The sequence below is a fragment of the Girardinichthys multiradiatus genome, chromosome Y, assembly GCF_021462225.1.
Source record: "Girardinichthys multiradiatus isolate DD_20200921_A chromosome Y, DD_fGirMul_XY1, whole genome shotgun sequence".
Classification (NCBI taxonomy): Eukaryota; Metazoa; Chordata; class Actinopteri; order Cyprinodontiformes; family Goodeidae; genus Girardinichthys; species Girardinichthys multiradiatus.
This window is the reverse complement of record NC_061818.1, coordinates 12,866,171-12,886,269: the sequence shown is the minus strand read 5'-3', so window position 1 is coordinate 12,886,269 and position 20,099 is coordinate 12,866,171. Positions and strand designations below refer to the sequence as shown.

Genomic DNA, 20,099 nt, shown 5'->3' with positions numbered 1-20,099 from the left:
CTGTAAAATATTAATAGGATTTGCCCTGACACATTAGCTTAAAAGGCACTTTTTTATTTTGGAATAATCTAAATCGAACACTTTTAAGCGCGGGAATTGAAAGCAAGGGCTTTTATTTTACTGTAACCATGACTTGGTTATAACAATAATAATAGTAATAAGTAATAATTAATATCTTTTGTCTATTAAATAAATGAATCATCAGAGTAGGGCTGCCCCAAATGCAGTTTTCTGGCCGATTACCGTTCTTTAAAAAGACTGACCTGCTGATTCCGACTTTGACCGATACCGATTTTCTTTATAACTGACACTGTCAGGGGTCATAAGGTCACAACACACCTTCCATGTTCCAGTCTTATGTTGTCAACAGTTGCGAACCACGCACCTGCAGACGTTGTGACCTGGTGGGTGGGTCTGTCAGTCATCCCTCTCTCACGGCAAAGCAAAAGCGGACAGTCGGGGATTTTCAGACCTTTGCAGGTGCAGATAAGATCGGTGAATAAGATCGGTTTCACATGTAAGTCTCGGTCGATCACCAATCACCCAAAATTAAGGCAAGTGGGGTCAATCGATCGGATGGCCAAGCAATCAGTGCATCCTTAATTTATTGTCATTAACTCTTGTATGGTATTCTGGTCAAATTGACTCATTTTAAATTTTTACAAGAAGAAAAAAGGTACATATATAATTATTTTTCTACCTGAAATGCAGTGGCCTTATTATTTTGTGTGATAAACATGTACAAACAAAAAAAATTATTTAGCACACATGCTACTATACCCCACACATTCACATTCTTCATATGGTCTTCGGATCAAATTTTTGAGCCACAATGTCTCTGAAGAGCTTCCATGTATTCTCAAGGATCATCAGATTTGACAACCGGGAATCAAGACCTTTTAAACGGCGGGGAGACAAGTTGGCAGCAATCCGCACTGTGTGGGACCAGTGGAAGGACCGGCTTGCCCACCTTTACAACCCTGGGCCCAATGTAACTGTGGACGAACAGCATGTAGGGTTTAGAGGCCACTGTCCTTTCAGGCAGTATATGCCCTCAAAACCAGCAAGGTATGGCATCAAAATCTGGGCTGCCTGTGATGCTGTTTCATTTTATGCGTGGAACATGCAAATTTATACAGGAAAGCCAGAAGGAAGAGCTGCTGAAAAAAAACAAGGGGCACAAGTGGTGCTAGATATAATCACAAGGCCTCAGTGGCCACAACATTACCTGTAACAATTTCTTCACCTCATAAAACCCGGAACAGTAGCTTCTCACAAAAAATCTGACAATGGAACAATAAAAAAAAATAGGACAAAGTTTCCACTTGAGGTTCTAACTGTCAAGAAAAGGCCAGTCCATTCCTCCAACTTTATGTTCACAGCCAACACTGCCCTGGTATCTTACATACCAAAAAAATAAAACAAATCTGGTGCTCATGAGCGCTCTTCACAGGGATAGAGCAACAAGTTCCAGGAAGGACCGCAAGCCAGAGGTCATGCTTGACTACAAGGCCACCAAAGGAGGGGTAGACAACCTAGACAAGCTGCTGGCCTGCTACAGCTGTCAAAGAAGAATGCCCCAGTGGCCACTCGGGATCCTTTACAACATGCTGGATGTCTCAGCCTATAATGCGTTTACAATCTGGATGACAGTCAACCCAGACTGGAACCAGAGGAAGCTCCTAAACAGGAAACATTTCCTTGAGGAGCTAGGCAAGGCACTGGTGACACCGTACATCCATAGGAGACATGTGCCCAGGACCCCGGCTTCTCTAGACACAATGAGAAGAATGGCAGACCATCCAGCTGTCCCACCTGCACACCTCACACAACCACAACCTCATGTTTGTGAAGTAAGTCTCTTGTTGCAGTGTGGTGGGCCTGTGGTGTGTGTGTGCGATTTCAGAAATACAGGTCCTTCTCAAAATATTAGCATATTGTGATAAAGTTCATTATTTTCCATAATGTCATGATGAAAATTTAACATTCATATATTTTAGATTCATTGCACACTAACTGAAATATTTCAGGTCTTTTATTGTCTTAATACGGATGATTTTGGCATACAGCTCATGAAAACCCAAAATTCCTATCTCACAAAATTAGCATATTTCATCCGACCAATAAAAGAAAAGTGTTTTTAATACAAAAACGTCAACCTTCAAATAATCATGTACAGTTATGCACTCAATACTTGGTCGGGAATCCTTTGGCAGAAATGACTGCTTCAATGCGGCGTGGCATGGAGGCAATCAGCCTGTGGCACTGCTGAGGTCTTATGGAGGCCCAGGATGCTTCGATAGCGGCCTTTAGCTCATCCAGAGTGTTGGGTCTTGAGTCTCTCAACGTTCTCTTCACAATATCCCACAGATTTTCTATGGGGTTCAGGTCAGGAGAGTTGGCAGGCCAATTGAGCACAGTGATACCATGGTCAGTAACCATTTACCAGTGGTTTTGGCACTGTGAGCAGGTGCCAGGTCGTGCTGAAAAATGAAATCTTCATCTCCATAAAGCTTTTCAGCAGATGGAAGCATGAAGTGCTCCAAAATCTCCTGATAGCTAGCTGCATTGACCCTGCCCTTGATAAAACACAGTGGACCAACACCAGCAGCTGACACGGCACCCCAGACCATCACTGACTGTGGGTACTTGACACTGGACTTCTGGCATTTTGGCATTTCCTTCTCCCCAGTCTTCCTCCAGACTCTGGCACCTTGATTTCCGAATGACATGCAGAATTTGCTTTCATCCGAAAAAAGTACTTTGGACCACTGAGCAACAGTCCAGTGCTGCTTCTCTGTAGCTCAGGTCAGGCGCTTCTGCCGCTGTTTCTGGTTCAAAAGTGGCTTGACCTGGGGAATGCGGCACCTGTAGCCCATTTCCTGCACACGCCTGTGCACGGTGGCTCTGGATGTTTCTACTCCAGACTCAGTCCACTGCTTCCGCAGGTCCCCCAAGGTCTGGAATCGGTCCTTCTCCACAATCTTCCTCAGGGTCCGGTCACCTCTTCTCGTTGTGCAGCGTTTTCTGCCACACTTTTTCCTTCCCACAGACTTCCCACTGAGGTGCCTTGATACAGCACTCTGGGAACAGCCTATTCGTTCAGAAATTTCTTTCTGTGTCTTACCCTCTTGCTTGAGGGTGTCAATAGTGGCCTTCTGGACAGCAGTCAGGTCGGCAGTCTTACCCATGATTGGGGTTTTGAGTGATGAACCAGGCTGGGAGTTTTAAAGGCCTCAGGAATCTTTTGCAGGTGTTTAGAGTTAACTCGTTGATTCAGATGATTAGGTTCATAGCTCGTTTAGAGACCCTTTTAATGATATGCTAATTTTGTGAGATAGGACTTTTGGGTTTTCATGAGCTGTATGCCAAAATCATCCGTATTAAGACAATAAAAGACCTGAAATATTTCAGTTAGTGTGCAATGAATCTAAAATATATGAATGTTAAATTTTCATCATGACATTATGGAAAATAATGAACTTTATCACAATATGCTAATATTTTGAGAAGGACCTTTATTTATCCCCAGTTCGTCTTGGTTATTAATCCATCAGTATTCCACTTTCATTTTCCACCTACTTTTCCACACCTATTTGATCCTTTTAATGTTCTCTTTTCCTCTGTCACAAACACTATCATATTAGTAACAGAGTGTTATTAAATCACTCTATGCAATAAAGTAAATTTTGACAATTAACCATCAAACATATATCAATTTACAATATTTCCCTTGTTATACCAGTTTTATGTACCCTGCTGTAAAATTGTCTACAAATTATAAATTGAGATGATATCATGGCCATTCCAGGAGCTTTTGATGTGTGTTTTAATGTCCTGTTGGAACACTCACTAGTGTCCAAGCTTTAACCATGTGACCCAAACTGTATCCCTAAGATGAAGGAATATTAGGTAGAATGTTAAAGAAGCAACAATGCACAAGTCACTGGTCTAAAATCAACCTGTTAGAGCTCAACTTCAACTTGCAGCTGCCTACATGGAAAAGCCAAATACCTTCTGAAAAAAGGCAAAGATGGAGCTATACAGCCACAATTTCTAGTAATGTCCAGAGGAGTCTAGGTGAGGTTTTTACACCTAAAAAATTATTAAAGAATAGATGCACTGAGCACTCAACTAGTCAGCAGCCCTGACGGTTTTCTGCCTGGTCGCAAACTAAAAAAAAAAGACAAATTGACTAAACTCTTCAGTCCATAAGTTGTTACTGAGGGAGGAAGAGTCAAACTTAGCTATTTGAAGTCAGAGACGGCACAGAAGCCATCTAGGACAGAGAGTTAGACTAAGACTGATGCTCATTATTTGTATTTTTGTGGTTTTGGTCCCTCTATAACTGTTTCAGGTACTAAATGGAGCCATTTGTCTCAGAATGTCCAGTCGTACCCACTTTCGGGACATTTTGATGAATTAGCTAAATTAAGCAGACTACAGCTAAGAATCTACAGGTCCTTCTCAAAAAATTAGCATATTGTGATAAAGTTCATTATTTTCTATAATGTAATGATGAAAATTTAATATTCATATATTTTAGATTCATTGCACACTAACTGAAATATTTCAGGTCTTTTATTGTCTTAATACGGATGATTTTGGCATACAGCTCATGAAAACCCAAAATTCCTATCTCACAAAATTAGCATATTTCATCCGACCAATAAAAGAAAAGTGTTTTTAATACAAAAAACGTCAACCTTCAAATAATCATGTACAGTTATGCACTCAATACTTGGTCGGGAATCCTTTGGCAGAAATGACTGCTTCAATGTGGCGTGGCATGGAGGCAATCAGCCTGTGGCACTGCTGAGGTCTTATGGAGGCCCAGGATGCTTCGATAGCGGCCTTTAGCTCATCCAGAGTGTTGGGTCTTGAGTCTCTCAACGTTCTCTTCACAATATCCCACAGATTCTCTATGGGGTTCAGGTCAGGAGAGTTGGCAGGCCAATTGAGCACAGTGATACCATGGTCAGTAAACCATTTACCAGTGGTTTTGGCACTGTGAGCAGGTGCCAGGTCGTGCTGAAAAATGAAATGTTCATCTCCATAAAGCTTTTCAGCAGATGGAAGCATGAAGTGGTCCAAAATCTCCTGATAGCTAGTTGCATTGACCCTGCCCTTGATAAAACACAGTGGACCAACACCAGCAGCTGACACGGCACCCCAGACCATCACTGACTGTGGGTACTTGACACTGGACTTCTGGCATTTTGGCATTTCCTTCTCCCCAGTCTTCCTCCAGACTCTGGCACCTTGATTTCCGAATGACATGCAGAATTTGCTTTCATCTGAAAAAAGTACTTTGGACCACTGAGCAACAGTCCAGTGCTGCTTCTCTGTAGCCCAGGTCTGGGGAATGCGGCACCTGTAGCCCATTTCCTGCACACGCCTGTGCACGGTGGCTCTGGATCTTTCTACTCCAGACTCAGTCCACTGCTTCCGCAGGTCCCCCAAGGTCTGGAATCGGTCCTTCTCCACAATCTTCCTCAGGGTCCGGTCACCTCTTCTCGTTGTGCAGCGTTTTCTGCCACACTTTTTCCTTCCCACAGACTTCCCACTGAGGTGCCTTGATACAGCACTCTGGGAACAGCCTATTCGTTCAGAAATGTCTTTCTGTGTCTTACCCTCTTGCTTGAGGGTGTCAATAGTGGCCTTCTGGACAGCAGTCAGGTCGGCAGTCTTACCCATGATTGGGGTTTTGAGTGATGAACCAGGCTGGGAGTTTTAAAGGCCTCAGGAATCTTTTGCAGGTGTTTAGAGTTAACTCGTTGATTCAGATGATTAGGTTCATAGCTCGTTTAGAGACCCTTTTAATGATATGCTAATTTTGTGAGATAGGAATTTGGGGTTTTCATGAGCTGTATGCCAAAATCATCTGTATTAAGACAATAAAAGACCTGAAATATTTCAGTTAGTGTGCAATGAATCTAAAATATATGAATGTTAAATTTTCATCATGACATTATGGAAAATAATTAACTTAATCACAATATGCTAATATTTTGAGAAGGACCTGTAGATAAAATTACTCCAGAACTAATGGACTATTTGGTATTCTAGGTTGCAGCCGGTGGCAAGAGGAAGAGTTGCAAGGTGTGTGGACCATCAAAGGACACAAAGACACAAACCACATGCTGAAACTGCAATGCTAAATGCTCAATATATAAAGGCTACCAGAACAGGGAAAAGACTGACTTATATTGGACTTGTTGGACATGGACCAGCACGAGTTTCCTGCCAGGATCTGAAGATACAGTGTGGCAGGTCTCATGGTCATCTTGGGAGGAGTCACCTTGTTGCATCAAGAATTTATGCCTCAGTATTACTTATTTGTTTCTGTTTTGTAAATTTGACTGTGCAAACTGAGCATGACAGCCAAATACAATTATTTCAGAAAGGAAAAAAAACAAACAGTTGTCTTTGTAGCACTTGGGATTGCAAAAAAGTGGAATTGAGAGTTCAGTGACTGCCATGCAAAGATCTAGCCACTATGCTGAAGACCACAAAGGCAGAAGTGAAAGATGAATCTATTTATTATAACATACTCAGGGCAGAAATGCAGCATCTAGCTGTTTTCCCTAAAGGATGCTAGTAAATCATTGTCATTACAGTCATGTTCACATGTCTGGAATTTCTCTAAAAGATTGCCTCTCACTGGTTTGTTCTCATATTTTACGTAAATTAGAGATACATTTTTCCTTCCAGGAATTCAGTCAGATTTAAGACCAAGTTTCCCAAACATTTGTGACATCATGACATAGATGAACTAAAGCAGTTACCAAATACCATTTATTCAATTCAATTCAATTCAATTCAAAGATACTTCATTGATCCCCGAGGGGAAATTAGAATTCCAGTACAACCCATCCAAACATACATCATGAAGACAAGGGGGTACGGGTCACCGAGGCTTTGCTGCCCACTCACAGGCGCTGCCCTTGCTAGATGAGAAAAGAGGCCACATTAGATAAGTAGAGGGAAAAAAATCATATTTCACACTTTATCCTTAGCAGGATACAGTTTGAGATTGTAAAAAACCTCAGCACAAAGAAGCAACAAGTTTACAAAACAACATCATGCCGGGAACCGTGAAGGTGGTGTGAGGGGGTGCATATGTTTATCTTGAGCATGTGTGTCTGTGCAAGTGAGTGTGTGCAAGTAAGTCCATGAAGCACTGTCACAGAGGCCATTGTCCTTGATGGTACGTTGGAATGTACATCAACCGGCCACAAAGTTCTGAGCAGGTCCACAGATGTCCTCAGGGAATGGAGGGAGCAGAGCGTCATGTTTACATAACTTTCAGGAGAAGTTGAAGATAGCAGCCATCAAGGCCGTGCAGAGGAGCCAGATTCAGAAAAAAAAATAATTATTTGGGTTAGGCTGACTCTTAATTTTCCGTCAGCCTTGAGAGTCTCGCTGGTGCTTCTCAAAGGCGAATCCAAACAGCCAAGTTCCTGGTCTTTCGCCAGATCCGAGCGAACAACTTTTTCCAAGATTTATACCATTTCACCCCTGAGTCCAGGAACCGCGACCTGCCTGCGATCCTAAGGATCACATCCAGTCTGCGATTCAACTCACATAACATCTCAGTCTGAGTGTTGATCACCGTGAAGATCCCATCACACATGCCAGGCAGCCTTACAATTGTCAGAACAGCTGCTGACGTTTTCCGAATTTCTCGATATGCCAGATAACAGCTGACTCCAGAAAGCAGAAATCCTGATATCAAACATCCAATTATATACACATCTTCCACATCCTCGACTGACATTATCGACAAACACACAATCCTCCACGTCTGCCAGGAGTCCATCGTGTATCCGGAGAAAAACATCCAGTCCGGACAAGTTGGGCTCTCCTTCACCCTGTCTTCTCCTTGAGAAAATTTGATCAATTGCATTGAGAGACCAAATCCATAACTCAGAATTTGGAAGATATGCAAGAAGAGGCTCCAAAAAGAAGACAAGATACAGAGCTGAAGCAGGGCAGTTATGGGAGGGGGTGCGGGAGACAGAGAAAAGCGTCCTCCTCCACCGAGAGCAGAAAGAAAAAAAACGTTTCTTCTCTGCAACCCTGTACAGACCTTTAAGTCTGTTTTCTCTTTTTACACCTTCTCTCCTTCTACCTTTTTCTAAAATCAGAGTACACATAACACTGATCAGGATTAACTGTGATCCTTCAATTATTCTGTGGCCCAATAGTTTGTAAAAAATGATATTGGAAGCAACTCTGCAAGCTTTCATTTTTGCCTCGGCAGCCAGCATTAGAACTTGTTCAGCTGGCCTAACTGTGTTGAAGGAAGCTATTCATTTGGTTCTGATCAAAGGTCACTCCAGGGGGCATCACCTATGGTGGAGCTACAGGAAGTGGTCTCCATCTACTACCTACTTTGTGACATTGTTTCTCCAGTTCTTCTGTGAGGGTGCAGGGCAGCATGTACCGGAGAAGCTGAACAGGGACTTAGAAAAAGTATTTGCCCCCTTGCAGATTACTACTGTTTTTGCTTTTGTTTGTAGCAAATTGTTTAGATCATCAAAGAAAATCTAATATCAGTCAAAGATAATGTGAGTAAATACAAAAAGTCATTTCACTATTAGGAGAACAAAAGCTAACCATTCAACCCTGGCCCTTTTGGAAAGATAATCGCCCCCCTTCTTAAATCATTAACTGTGATCAACCTTTTGGTTCTATTTAACCTGCCGCCAACAGGCCTGATTACTGTCAGACCTGTGAAATCAAGAAATCACTGCTTCAGAACTGGTCTGACAACACAAAGTAGTCTAAAAGGTTTTTAAAAAGCAACACATCATGAACTGATCTAAAGAGAATCAATATAAACAAAATAGTCACTGACATCCAGCAGTCTGGAAAGGGTTAGAAAAACCTGCCATTCAACGTTTGGTACTTCACAGGCTTCAGTCGGTACCTACCAGGGGGATGTTTCCTATTCCATTTGAATACCAAGGATTTAAAGTTATTTTCTATGTTTTAAGGAAACGTGTTTATGTGACTCCAATATAACTAACAGCAGGAGTCATTTAGAGTTATTGTGGCTTAACTAGAGGTCATTATCTATCATAATTTATAAGTTAGCTGGTCCAAACACAGATCAGAACCTGTGTGAATAGAAATAGGGGGTCTTCTGAAAATAATCTAAAATTAAATTGAATTAAACACCATTTTTGGGTCTTCGTATGATTAAAAACCTCAATATAAAAAAAAAATTCTTAAGTGCATAGTAAAATAAACTGATGTGCAATGGTTTAAGTAGATGGGAACAACAACAATCCTCCATGGACAAAGAGAAACACATATATAGAGCATGTTTTATTAACTTCTTTACACTTAAACACATCTGAATCAGAATTTAGGAATCCACTTTTCCAGTCCATATAAAGAGCAGCTTATCTGGCCACCTGACCATAAAACACAGATATTGCACAGTAACAGTTCTCTTTAGTTTGTTCATGGTACAACATTAACCTCAGAGTGAAATGACAAGAACATTTTTTGTTCCTGAGAGTTCAAAACATGAATAAAAATACAGCAGTAATGACTGTATCCCTGTGTGTCCCTGCCTGCGTCCTGGAGCTTGTTGCACAGAGCAGTTTGTGAATTCATTTGTTCCTCAGCTTTACATTTCACATGAACATAGCAGATTTTGTCCTTTCACTGTTCATATAAGAACAAACTCATCTACGCTGTTGCTGTCTTCATCATTCACTTCATTATTTCTCTGGATGTAAGTGATGCTGTTTGTGCGTGGGATGCTTTCCTCCTCCACATCCCGACGTTTCTCCTCGGAAAATATAAACATGGGGTACGTCTCTGCAGATGTGGACACAGCCTGTGGAATAGACGAGGACCACATTAGAATTCATAACCAAATACATCAATGCTGCAAATGTCTTTATGATAGGTGCGAGTCAAAGTTTAACAAAAATGTTAGTTCTGATAAAAAGCAAGGCAATCTAAAAATCATACCTCATTTACAACTGCGCACATGCACTCAAACTCATTTTGTCCTTGTGCATAAAAACCTATGGTACAGCTGGGGTCCATGCGTGAAATGGGCATTTTCCTTGGATATTTACAGTGAAACAACTGCAAACAGGGAAGAGAGATTTGAGATGAGAAAAACAGGTTAACATTTACGTTTATATGCAAAAGTATTCACACTCCTTAAACTTTTCCACTTTTTGTCATGTTAGAATCAGAAACGTCAATTTATTTATTTGGATTTTATGTGATGTCATTCAATTAAAGCTCCAAGTCCTTTCTGGGGTATGTCTCTTGCAACTTTGCAGCTCTAGAGATTGTCATTTTTGCCTATTCTTTAGAAAATAGCTCAAGCTCGGTCACCTGAAGAGCAATTTTTAAATCTTGCCACAGATACATATTTGGGTTTAGGTCTGAACTTTGACTGGGCCATGCCAACACATAAACCTACTTTGATCTAAACCATTATCCTATAGATAGCCAGATTTGTGGAGTTCAAAACAAAATCTTAACATAATGAAAAATTCTACCATGGAACTTTGCAGCTCCTCCAGAGTTACCACTGGGAGAGCCTCTTGGCTGCCTCTTATAAATACAGTCCTTGCCTGCCCTGTTACAATTATGCACTACTTTGTGATGGTTTTAAACATAAAACCATTCTAACATAAACAAATGTGGAAAAAGGTGAAGCCTCATGGACACTTTTGCCAGAAATTGTATACAGACTGAAGTCAATCCAGCTGAAACTGTTCAGAGCAGTGCCTCAAGCTAAATCTATAATCCCAACCTATTCTAGCCAGTAATGTGTTTCTATTTCTGAACCTCAGAACTTAATGCTAAAGATTTGACTACTAGAAAAAAATAATCAGGAACAAGAGATTTGTTTTTTAATTAGTTAAACAAACAACCATGAAATTACAAGTTAATTTTATTTAAACCTGATTATTTTTACAATATTTTGATATTTGATAAACTAAGGTCTCACGGGAAGAAACAAGACAGAAGATAATAAGCAGGGAAGGAAGTAAAATGCTGCCTCGTACCTCTAAAGCAAAGTTGTCCTTTCTTATGTTCACTGTAGGCTGACAGTAATGAGGGTCTAAGTACAGCAGATGGTCATCTTTATCGAAGCAGGGGTGGAAGGAAAATAAAAATAAAATATGTTTGTTTTTTAAGTGATCAGCTAGATGGGAACTACGGTCATAATGTCACCAAGCATACCCTGGAAGCCAACAAAGAACAAAGAGTGCTTTGGTTTGCCACCAATGATCCCAATGCAGGACTGCAGCATCAAAAGTTTCTGTAGAAAAAAAAGATACATGTAGAAGGTAAGTAGAGACATACATATCAGGCTTTTCTTCACCGATGCAATTTTCTATGAGGTCTGACATGCTGATTTTTGTTCTAAGGACTAAGGCCCCCTGTTCTGTCATCTCAGCATATTTATCAGAGTAGCATATATTGCGTTAAAGCATATGTGCATTGAAGAATTATTCTAACATGTGAATAGGAACCATCCGTTCAGCAAACAGGTGTCAAATGCTAAATACATGATGGTGTTTGAGTTAGGAGTTGGTTTGGTGTAACAGGTACGCCTGTCTAACAGATATAGCTCTAAGTCTGTACTACATGTATGCCGATCTGTCACAGTATGTTGACTTGACAGAACAACCCATCCACGTGGAGACGGGCTCAGGTGCATCGACAAAGGTATTTTACCATTTAGGTGTTGCGTCCACACTGATCGGGTATTTTGAGAGACCAAAAATTATCATTTCTAAAACCTGGAGACAGACTCAAATATTTTTTTTGGTGGGTTTCTGTGGCAGTCAGAGCGCAACCAATGGGCCTGGCATAGATACAACAGCGTTTTCAGTGGTGCTACATGAACTCGTGTAGATGCACAGCTCTTTTATATCGTTTTTGACATGATGCTGTTTTTGTGTGGACTAGGCCTTAGGAAGAAGAAAGAATGTGCTTCAAGTTCTCCAATAGAGGTAGTAGTCTTAAATCTAACAGAAAAGGAAGGACTTACAGGATTATCACAGTTAATGCACCAATGAATACCTACCTTTGTCTGAATTGGATTCAACTCACAGAAAGCACATTAAAGTAGATGCAGTTGGTTGATAGGTTTATAGATGAAAAAGAGTTCAAGTCCCTAGTATTGTTGCATGAAATTAACAGAAAAACAATTAGATTTTTCCCCCCGTTTTAACTTGTTTATCACCAATCAGAGCTGATCAATTGTAAATTTGTCTGAATCTGACCTCTGGTTGATTGATTAGTGCACCACTAGTCTGGGCACACTTGGATTTTTTAAATATTAAAATAGGGCTTAAATACTTTGATGCAGGCAATGTAGGAGGGATTGAGTTCTTGTCCTCCGAGCCGTACAGGAACCAGGACGATGACAGACTTCCAGCCGTGAGGATGGGGCCGTTCACACAACCCCCTTACATCCTGTAGGTAGACTAAAAGAAAAATACATTGAACCACAGCATGTCAAGTTAAAACGGTTACTCTGGTTTTTTTAATAGCTACGAGTAGAAATGCACCAATCAGACAGCCCGAGACTGGAATCTGACAATTTTCCATTGATCAGCAGTTTTTTCCCTCATTCATTAAAAGGCATTTAAAACTGAGAAATCCCACTATTTGTAAGCTATAAAAACATCAATAAATGTACTATGATTCATAGTTTTGTTTTTTTTGGTTTGAATAAAAATCAAATAAAGTTTAGACACATACTGATTTATGCTTTAATTGGGATAATCTTGTACACTTTTCATTTCCTACAACAACTACAACCTCTATCAAAAAACCTGCAGCGCACATTTGTTTTAAGTGTTATAGTTGTTAGAAAAAACATTGGAGTCACTCAAAATTGGAATTGGCAGGTCAGACAATAAAAAAAAACAGGAAATCGGTATAGGCAAGGGAAAGTCTGATCGGTGTATCTCTAGTTAACAAAACTATCAGGGAAATCGCTTACCAGTGCAGTCCTGTGCAACATAAACAACTAGATTGGGGAGGTCCACCGAAGACGTCACAGCTTTCCTGAAACAGGATCATATTAACTGTTCAAGTTGGAAAAATCTTCAAGAAACTCCAAAAGCTGAGAGTCAGTAATTCACTTCTCACTTCAGGATATGTGCCACAATGGAAGGACCGTACCAGTCGCCGGCCTTCTTCCCTGAGCTTTTACCCAACTCTACCAGGTTGTGTATGCCAAATGGGGCTGCGGGGTGGTCTGCAAACCAGGACACCACCCTTCTGTGGGTGCCCTCTGTGGGTCTGTCCAGGAGGGAACCAACGCTCACTTTTCGCCCCCTCCTATTTCTCCCTTCTTCTGCCATCCATCCACACTCGGCGCTATCTGCAGGTTGAAGCAGGTCCAAGTCGTCTTTGACGGCACAGTATCTCAAAGACCAAGTCCAACCTTGAAAGATGTAAAGAAGAGTGAAGATGTTTTTTTGTTTTTTTTATGCCACTTAATTAGAATCATGCAGAGGCATGGTGAAAAGTTTTTTTTAAAGAGTTTCCTAAACTTTGTAGCTTCAGTGTTGTAGTGACTGTTTTTGTTTTGTTTATTATAATTTTGCAAAGCAATAGGATGCTTATGTTCATGCCATGAGAGTCTGGCTGAAATTATATGATCTAGTTAATTCCTGCTGTAAAAGAAAGAGGCAGATGTGCTGAAAATTGTCCCGTTATGTTAGCAACAGTCGCCACGGAAGAAAAGCAAGCAGTCCTCATCACTTCACACTGAATAAAGCCGACCCTTGAAAACTAGAAGAGGTTTCTGGATCATCAAGAACTTCAAGAAGAGAGCAGTAAACATGGCTTCATAATGCCCATAAGTGTCCAGCTGGACTACACTGTCTGCTACTGAGGTTTATATTTGTTTTGTCCCCGATACTAATCTGAGTCATTTCTGAATAAGCATTTTCTGCTATCAAATCCCAGTTTAATACCACTTACTGACTCCATCAAAGATGTTCTGGATGCTGCAATCTCTACAATCAATTTTTCTTGACAGCGACAGATATTTTGTCCCAACTAGAGTTTCAACAGGAAAGCCTTAACATGCCGCTCCAACTTATGTTAACTCTGTTAAGAAAGCTACCAAAATGTTCCGGCAACATTTCTCCTAATGCCATCATAGATTCTTTCCACATGAGAAATATATCTGACTCAAAACATAGAGCTGCTATCTTGTTCCTGCTATCAAAATTTTCAGCAGTTGTTTTTGGTGCGAGGCTAACGCTAACATGTTTACTCTCTATTTAGTTTGACCCAGTGATAGTCCGGCTCATGGCATGTTTGAGTAAGGGTTCTTTCTTTTAAAGGAAAACCGATGTGGGTTTTTTTCTGAAGGTCATAAAATTTAACGCCCACTGTTTCAATTGGTGAACATCTGAGCACAGTGTGCAGGCATGGTCACATTCAGGCGGGGAGCCTCAGCAGTCAGTACAGTCTCTCTTTAACCATGAGTGTCATTTAAATAGTAAAAAACATATAGATTGTAAGGTAAAACCCATAAATCAACAAAATACTGTGGCTGGCCCAAAATACAGTTTGCAAGGCATTCACACAACAGTAGGATGTATAAAATGAAAAAAATTAAGTTAAATACAAATTTTATAAAGTTTCAAAAACAAAATTTGACTGTCACATCAACAACTTTATCTAAACAGCTAACTGAAAGAGTATTTTTCCATTTTCCTTGACTCTCATTCAATTATATTTGCATGTTTGTTGTCACCTGGTGGCATCAGGTGTATGAGCAGGCCTTGTGCCAGCAGCATCTGGCCCGTACGCAGAACACACCCCCAACCACTGTCGGTGGTCAGAGAGGAGCCAGGCAGCTGAGGGAAGCCCCGTCTGTACGTCAACCACAGGAAGGATGCAAAGGAGCGACGGAAACGCTCTTTGTCTCCTAAAAAGTTAAAGAGAATTAACTCAAACTTTTCAAATATTATGAAAAGTCTCAGGGCCAAATGTTTGGTTGATCTTCATCAAATTCTTACCATCATCTTTGAGGTTGTACGTCTTCCCCAGCATGAAAAGTGGGGAGCTCTTGTTAAATTTTGATTTCTGCTTCAAGGACCAGCCTGATGAATAAAAACAAAGGGTTAAGCAACTAAAAAAAAACAAACAAAACCAAAACAAATACATGTAGGAAAAAATAAAAACTGACCGTATTTGACGCTGTTCCATGCTGAGACCAACCTGGATTTAAATTTACTTTTTTCCTCTGTCCCCTGATCCTCACTGCACACCTCTTGGCTCAGAGAACCAGCAGATACAGAAGGGAGGAGATCCCAGTCTTCCAAGTGGTCATTGGCAGCAGACCTGCCATAAACGTAAGTGGAGGACGTGGTGGGGTCCATAACTACTGCAGATCACCATGACTAAGTGAGAAGAACTGCTCCATTTCTCCTGATTACCACAGAGACATCAGACACAGCAGGGGACAAAAAACATTGGCCTTTTCTTATTGTGTACATGTGACACAAGTAGCCAGACACAACACATTGTACAGTTTATTACATGTACAAACAAGCTTCTTCCCCTGCATCTGATGAGCTTAGTTTAACCAAAGCTAATCATTCTCTAAGATAAAAAACAGAACAGCAGACATGTGACTGCACCCTGTGACCGATGGAATTTCAGGTTATGTCACTTTAACTGCAGCCGATGGTTCCCACCAACACTTAAACAGTCATTCTTGTCACCGCACAGAGGTTTAGATGAAAACGCTTCACATACTCTCACAGAGCATGCAGTTATAGATGTGCACGGAGCTGGTCAACTGCCGTGCAAGGTTGAGATTCTGATGCTTTATGCATGAAAATTAAATAAAAGTCTTTTATAAATAATCCAAAAATATGTTTATGTTGAATTGAACTGCTTTATTTGTAATGGCTATAGTTATATAATACAATTAAAAACTATAGACAGCCATTATTGGACTGTTTGGTTATAGATAAATACTTTCGGTAGAGTTGCTGATTTTCAACCTAAGGTCCAAATACTCACAAGATAAGCGCCTGCGAAGAGAAATCCTAACAGGTGTAGAAAAAGAAGGTTTGTTCCTGTTCAACCCTAACTAGAGTATCTCACTATGGAGAATCACCTTCTGGCGTGACCAGTAATGGGAGCTCCACTTCCACCAAGTCTATGAAAAAGGGTATTTGGCATCTCCAGGAGAAGCATGTGGCTGGTCTTTCGGTGACAGTGGTGCACCGCTCATTATGCCCGAGATCAGAATCACACAATTTTTCTTGATACCTTCTGACTGGTAACCTGCAGGCCAAAAACTAAATCTAATTTGTTTTTCTTTTTTTGCTATTCACTAAATGTGTCAAAATAAAGAACTCCAAATGTTTTTGGTCTATAAACAAATTTGGCCAATACCAAGCTCAGTGCGTTTAGGTAGCTCTGAGCTTCCAGTTCCAACTCCAGTACCAATTCTGATCTTTTATTCTAAGGATAAAAGACATATACGAACATTTCCTGATAGTTGTAACAGGTTTGAATCCAACAGGAACTAAAGCAATCCAACCTTCAGGTCATCTTTATTAAACCCTGAAAAGGTGCAATAAGGAATATGCTGTCAGTTGGAGAAAATGAAAAAATGTGTCCAACTTTGTTTGATATAGAACAAAAATTGGAATTAAACTCTGAATCAGCAGGTCCTTCTCAAAATATTAGCATATTGTGATAAAGTTCATTATTTTCCATAATGTAATGATGAAAATTTAACATTCATATATTTTAGATTCATTGCACACTAACTGAAATATTTCAGGTCTTTTATTGTCTTAATACAGATGATTTTGGCATACAGCTCATGAAAACCCAAAATTCCTATCTCACAAAATTAGCATATTATTAAAAGGGTCTCTAAACGAGCTATGAACCTAATCATCTGAATCAACAAGTTAACTCTAAACACCTGCAAAAGATTCCTGAGGCCTTTAAAACTCCCAGCCTGGTTCATCACTCAAAACCCCAATCATGGGTAAGACTGCCGACCTGACTGCTGTCCAGAAGGCCACTATTGACACCCTCAAGCAAGAGGGTAAGACACAGAAAGAAATTTCTGAACAAATAGGCTGTTCCCAGAGTGCTGTATCAAGGCACCTCAGTGGGAAGTCTGTAGGAAGGAAAAGGTGTGGCAGAAAACGCTGCACAACGAGAAGAGGTGACCGGACCCTGAGGAAGATTGTGGAGAAGGGCCGATTCCAGACCTTGGGGGACCTGCGGAAGCAGTGGACTGAGTCTGGAGTAGAAACATCCAGAGCCACCATGCACAGGCGTGTGCAGGAAATGGGCTACAGGTGCCGCATTCCCCAGGTCAAGCCACTTTTGAACCAGAAACAGCGGCAGAAGCGCCTGACCTGGGCTACAGAGAAGCAGCACTGGACTGTTGCTCAGTGGTCCAAAGTACTTTTTTTGGATGAAAGCAAATTCTGCATGTCATTCAGAAATCAAGGTGCCAGAGTCTGGAGGAAGACTGGGGAGAAGGAAATGCCAAAATGCCAGAAGTCCAGTGTCAAGTACCCACAGTCAGTGATGGTCTGGGGTGCCGTGTCAGCTGCTGGTGTTGGTCCACTGTGTTTTATCAAGGGCAGGGTCAATGCAGCTAGCTATCAGGAGATTTTGGAGCACTTCATGCTTCCATCTGCTGAAAAGCTTTATGGAGATGAAGATTTCATTTTTCAGCACGACCTGGCACCTGCTCACAGTGCCAAAACCACTGGTAAATGGTTTACTGACCATGGTATCACTGTGCTCAATTGGCCTGCCAACTCTCCTGACCTGAACCCCATAGAGAATCTGTGGGATATTGTGAAGAGAACGTTGAGAGACTCAAGACCCAACACTCTGGATGAGCTAAAGGCCGCTATCGAAGCATCCAGGGCCTCCATAAGACCTCAGCAGTGCCACAGGCTGATTGCCTCCATGCCACGCCGCATTGAAGCAGTCATTTCTGCAAAAGGATTCCCGACCAAGTATTGAGTGCATAACTGTACATGATTATTTGAAGGTTGACGTTTTTTGTACTAAAAACACTTTTCTTTTATTGGTCGGATGAAATATGCTAATTTTGTGAGATAGGAATTTTGGGTTTTCATGAGCTGTATGCCAAAATCATCCATATTAAGACAATAAAAGACCTGAAATATTTCAGTTAGTGTGCAATGAATCTAAAATATATGAATGTTAAATTTTCATCATGACATTACGGAAAATAATGAACTTTATCACAATATGCTAATATTTTGAGAAGGACCTGTATATCTGCCAGAAAAAGTCTGATCGTTGCATTTCTAGTTTATTTTAACAATTTATTTGCTTTGTCATTTAGGAACATTTCTTTTTTTATATATAATTATTATTATTTCAAAAATTATCCAGGCTGAAACATGCAAAAATTGGTTAAAGGCAATTTATTATGATCGTAATGGGTCTCATAATTAATCAGAAGATAAGACAGTGTAAGTGAAAGAAATGTGCAGGCATCTGATGCTTAAAAAAATAAAACACGTTTCAACATTCAAAACAACGAGGTAAATAGAATAACACATATAAAAACCGTGATAAAACATAACCTTTTTAAATCGGATCCTAGTTTAAATTCTTAACAGTACCCAGTCCTGATAATGTAAACTTTCTACGCGATTTACAAAGACAATATATCACCATGGGACAGCTTAAATGAGTTACAGCCGCTATAGTCTACAGTTTTATGTAGCACGTCAGTAATATACTGCTTACCTTCTCTGTCAAGTCGTCATTCTTTCTCTGTCAAATGGAGATAGTTTCTCACTACATTTATGCAGTACAGAGCGGGTTTTTGTTTTGTTGGTGTTACTTCGACTACGACCTCGGAACCCTCGAACGGTACTGCGGCAACAGGACAGCTTGTAGTTACTTCCTGTTTATGATGGTCACGTGTTCCTGCTTCTGATTGGTCAACGGTAGGGAGCCTCTGGTGAACAAGCTGTAGCGAGAAAGGTGAGGAAGCAGTTTTTATCTCTTTAACCAATGACCGCATGGTAGTGGTGTCCAAACTTCTTGCTCCGGAGGCCATAATGATCACATTTCTTAGTTCAAAAACTTTTGTAATTTTAACGTGATTTTTTTGTTACCCACTCAGCAATAAATTAAACATAAAATAATTGCATGAAGGAAAAAAATAAAGGTGTACAAAAACATTTTGGATTGAATGTTTTCTATTGTATTTCGCACTGCAGCCAGAGAGGCGGATCCGACCGTCTTCACAGCTTTTCTGATATTTTTTTTGATTAAAAATAAAGTAACAACATTGACTTGAATACGTTTCGTCGTTTTACCGACAAATCGATCAGAAAAGCTGTGAAGACGCTCGGATCCGCCTCTCTGGCTGCATTGCGCGCTCAGGAGGAGCAGAATATTTCAGCGAACAGAATTTCGCACAACACCTGCTGCTTGTGGCCCGTCTTACGTACTATGTTATCAAAATAAAAGACCCCACCCCCCCCCCCCCCTCCAAATAAAAACAAAACAAAACATGGCTAATAAAGAAAAATACTTTGTACCTAAACGTTTCTCTTTAAGATATTTTTTTCTGTGAAATCTCATCCTAAAAATTTACATCATCTTCATTTGCCAGAGAGCCAAATTTGTACCATTCTTGAACCATGGTAAGTGGCCACACAAAATTATTCAGAGGGCTCAAATTACCCCCGGACTGTGGGGTTCCATTAGTGCCAAAAATATGTATATGTGTCTATGTATATGTTTATGTGCTGTGCTTATGTCTATGTATGCTGTGTATGTTAGGTGCTGATGTCTATGTTAAGTGTATATGTTAGATGCTTATGTTAAGTGTATATGTTAGATGCTTATGTTAAGTGTATATGTTAGATGCTTATGTTAAGTGTATATGTTAGATAGATGCCTATGTTAGCCCCCCCCCCCCCCCCAAAGAAAAAACTAAACAGATGGGGGTAGTCATTATATATGGAGAGCTCATTAATTCAAAATGAAAAGAAACACTATTATAATTATTCATAAATACTCCATCCAATAAATAA

The 20,099-nt window shown here is 40.4% G+C and overlaps 1 protein-coding gene across 2 annotated transcripts; it reads right to left on the bottom strand.

The window, feature by feature from the left end:
• Nucleotides 1–9,323: 9,323 nt before the first annotated feature.
• On the bottom strand, nucleotides 9,324–18,951 carry LOC124863883 (cysteine protease atg4da-like). 2 transcript variants are annotated; one of them, XM_047358423.1, is made up of 11 exons: nucleotides 18,799–18,951; nucleotides 15,212–15,453; nucleotides 15,042–15,125; nucleotides 14,777–14,950; nucleotides 13,153–13,450; nucleotides 13,004–13,068; nucleotides 12,355–12,482; nucleotides 11,230–11,308; nucleotides 11,052–11,128; nucleotides 9,994–10,113; nucleotides 9,324–9,856 (listed from the first exon to the last, which is right to left on the bottom strand). In XM_047358423.1, the coding sequence occupies exons 2-11, from the start codon at nucleotides 15,402–15,404 to the stop codon at nucleotides 9,686–9,688; spliced, it is 1,389 nt and encodes a 462-aa protein (XP_047214379.1). In that variant the 5' UTR covers nucleotides 15,405–15,453; nucleotides 18,799–18,951; the 3' UTR covers nucleotides 9,324–9,685. The 2 variants fall into 2 exon arrangements, with proteins under 2 accessions (XP_047214379.1, XP_047214380.1); XM_047358424.1 differs by having other exon boundaries at nucleotides 15,212–15,366; nucleotides 18,799–18,934.
• Between the last annotated feature and the right edge of the window lie 1,148 nt (nucleotides 18,952–20,099).

Coding starts and splice junctions, on each gene's coding strand:
- LOC124863883 (XM_047358423.1), bottom strand. CDS start 15,404: ATGGACCCCACCACGTCCTCCACTTACGTTTATGGCAGGTCTGCTGCC. Junction 12,483..13,003: donor TGTTGCACAGGACTGCACTG/GTAAGCGATTTC, acceptor TTTTTCTTTTAG/TCTACCTACAGGATGTAAGG. Junction 11,129..11,229: donor GTTCTTTGTTGGCTTCCAGG/GTATGCTTGGTG, acceptor GCTTCGATAAAG/ATGACCATCTGCTGTACTTA.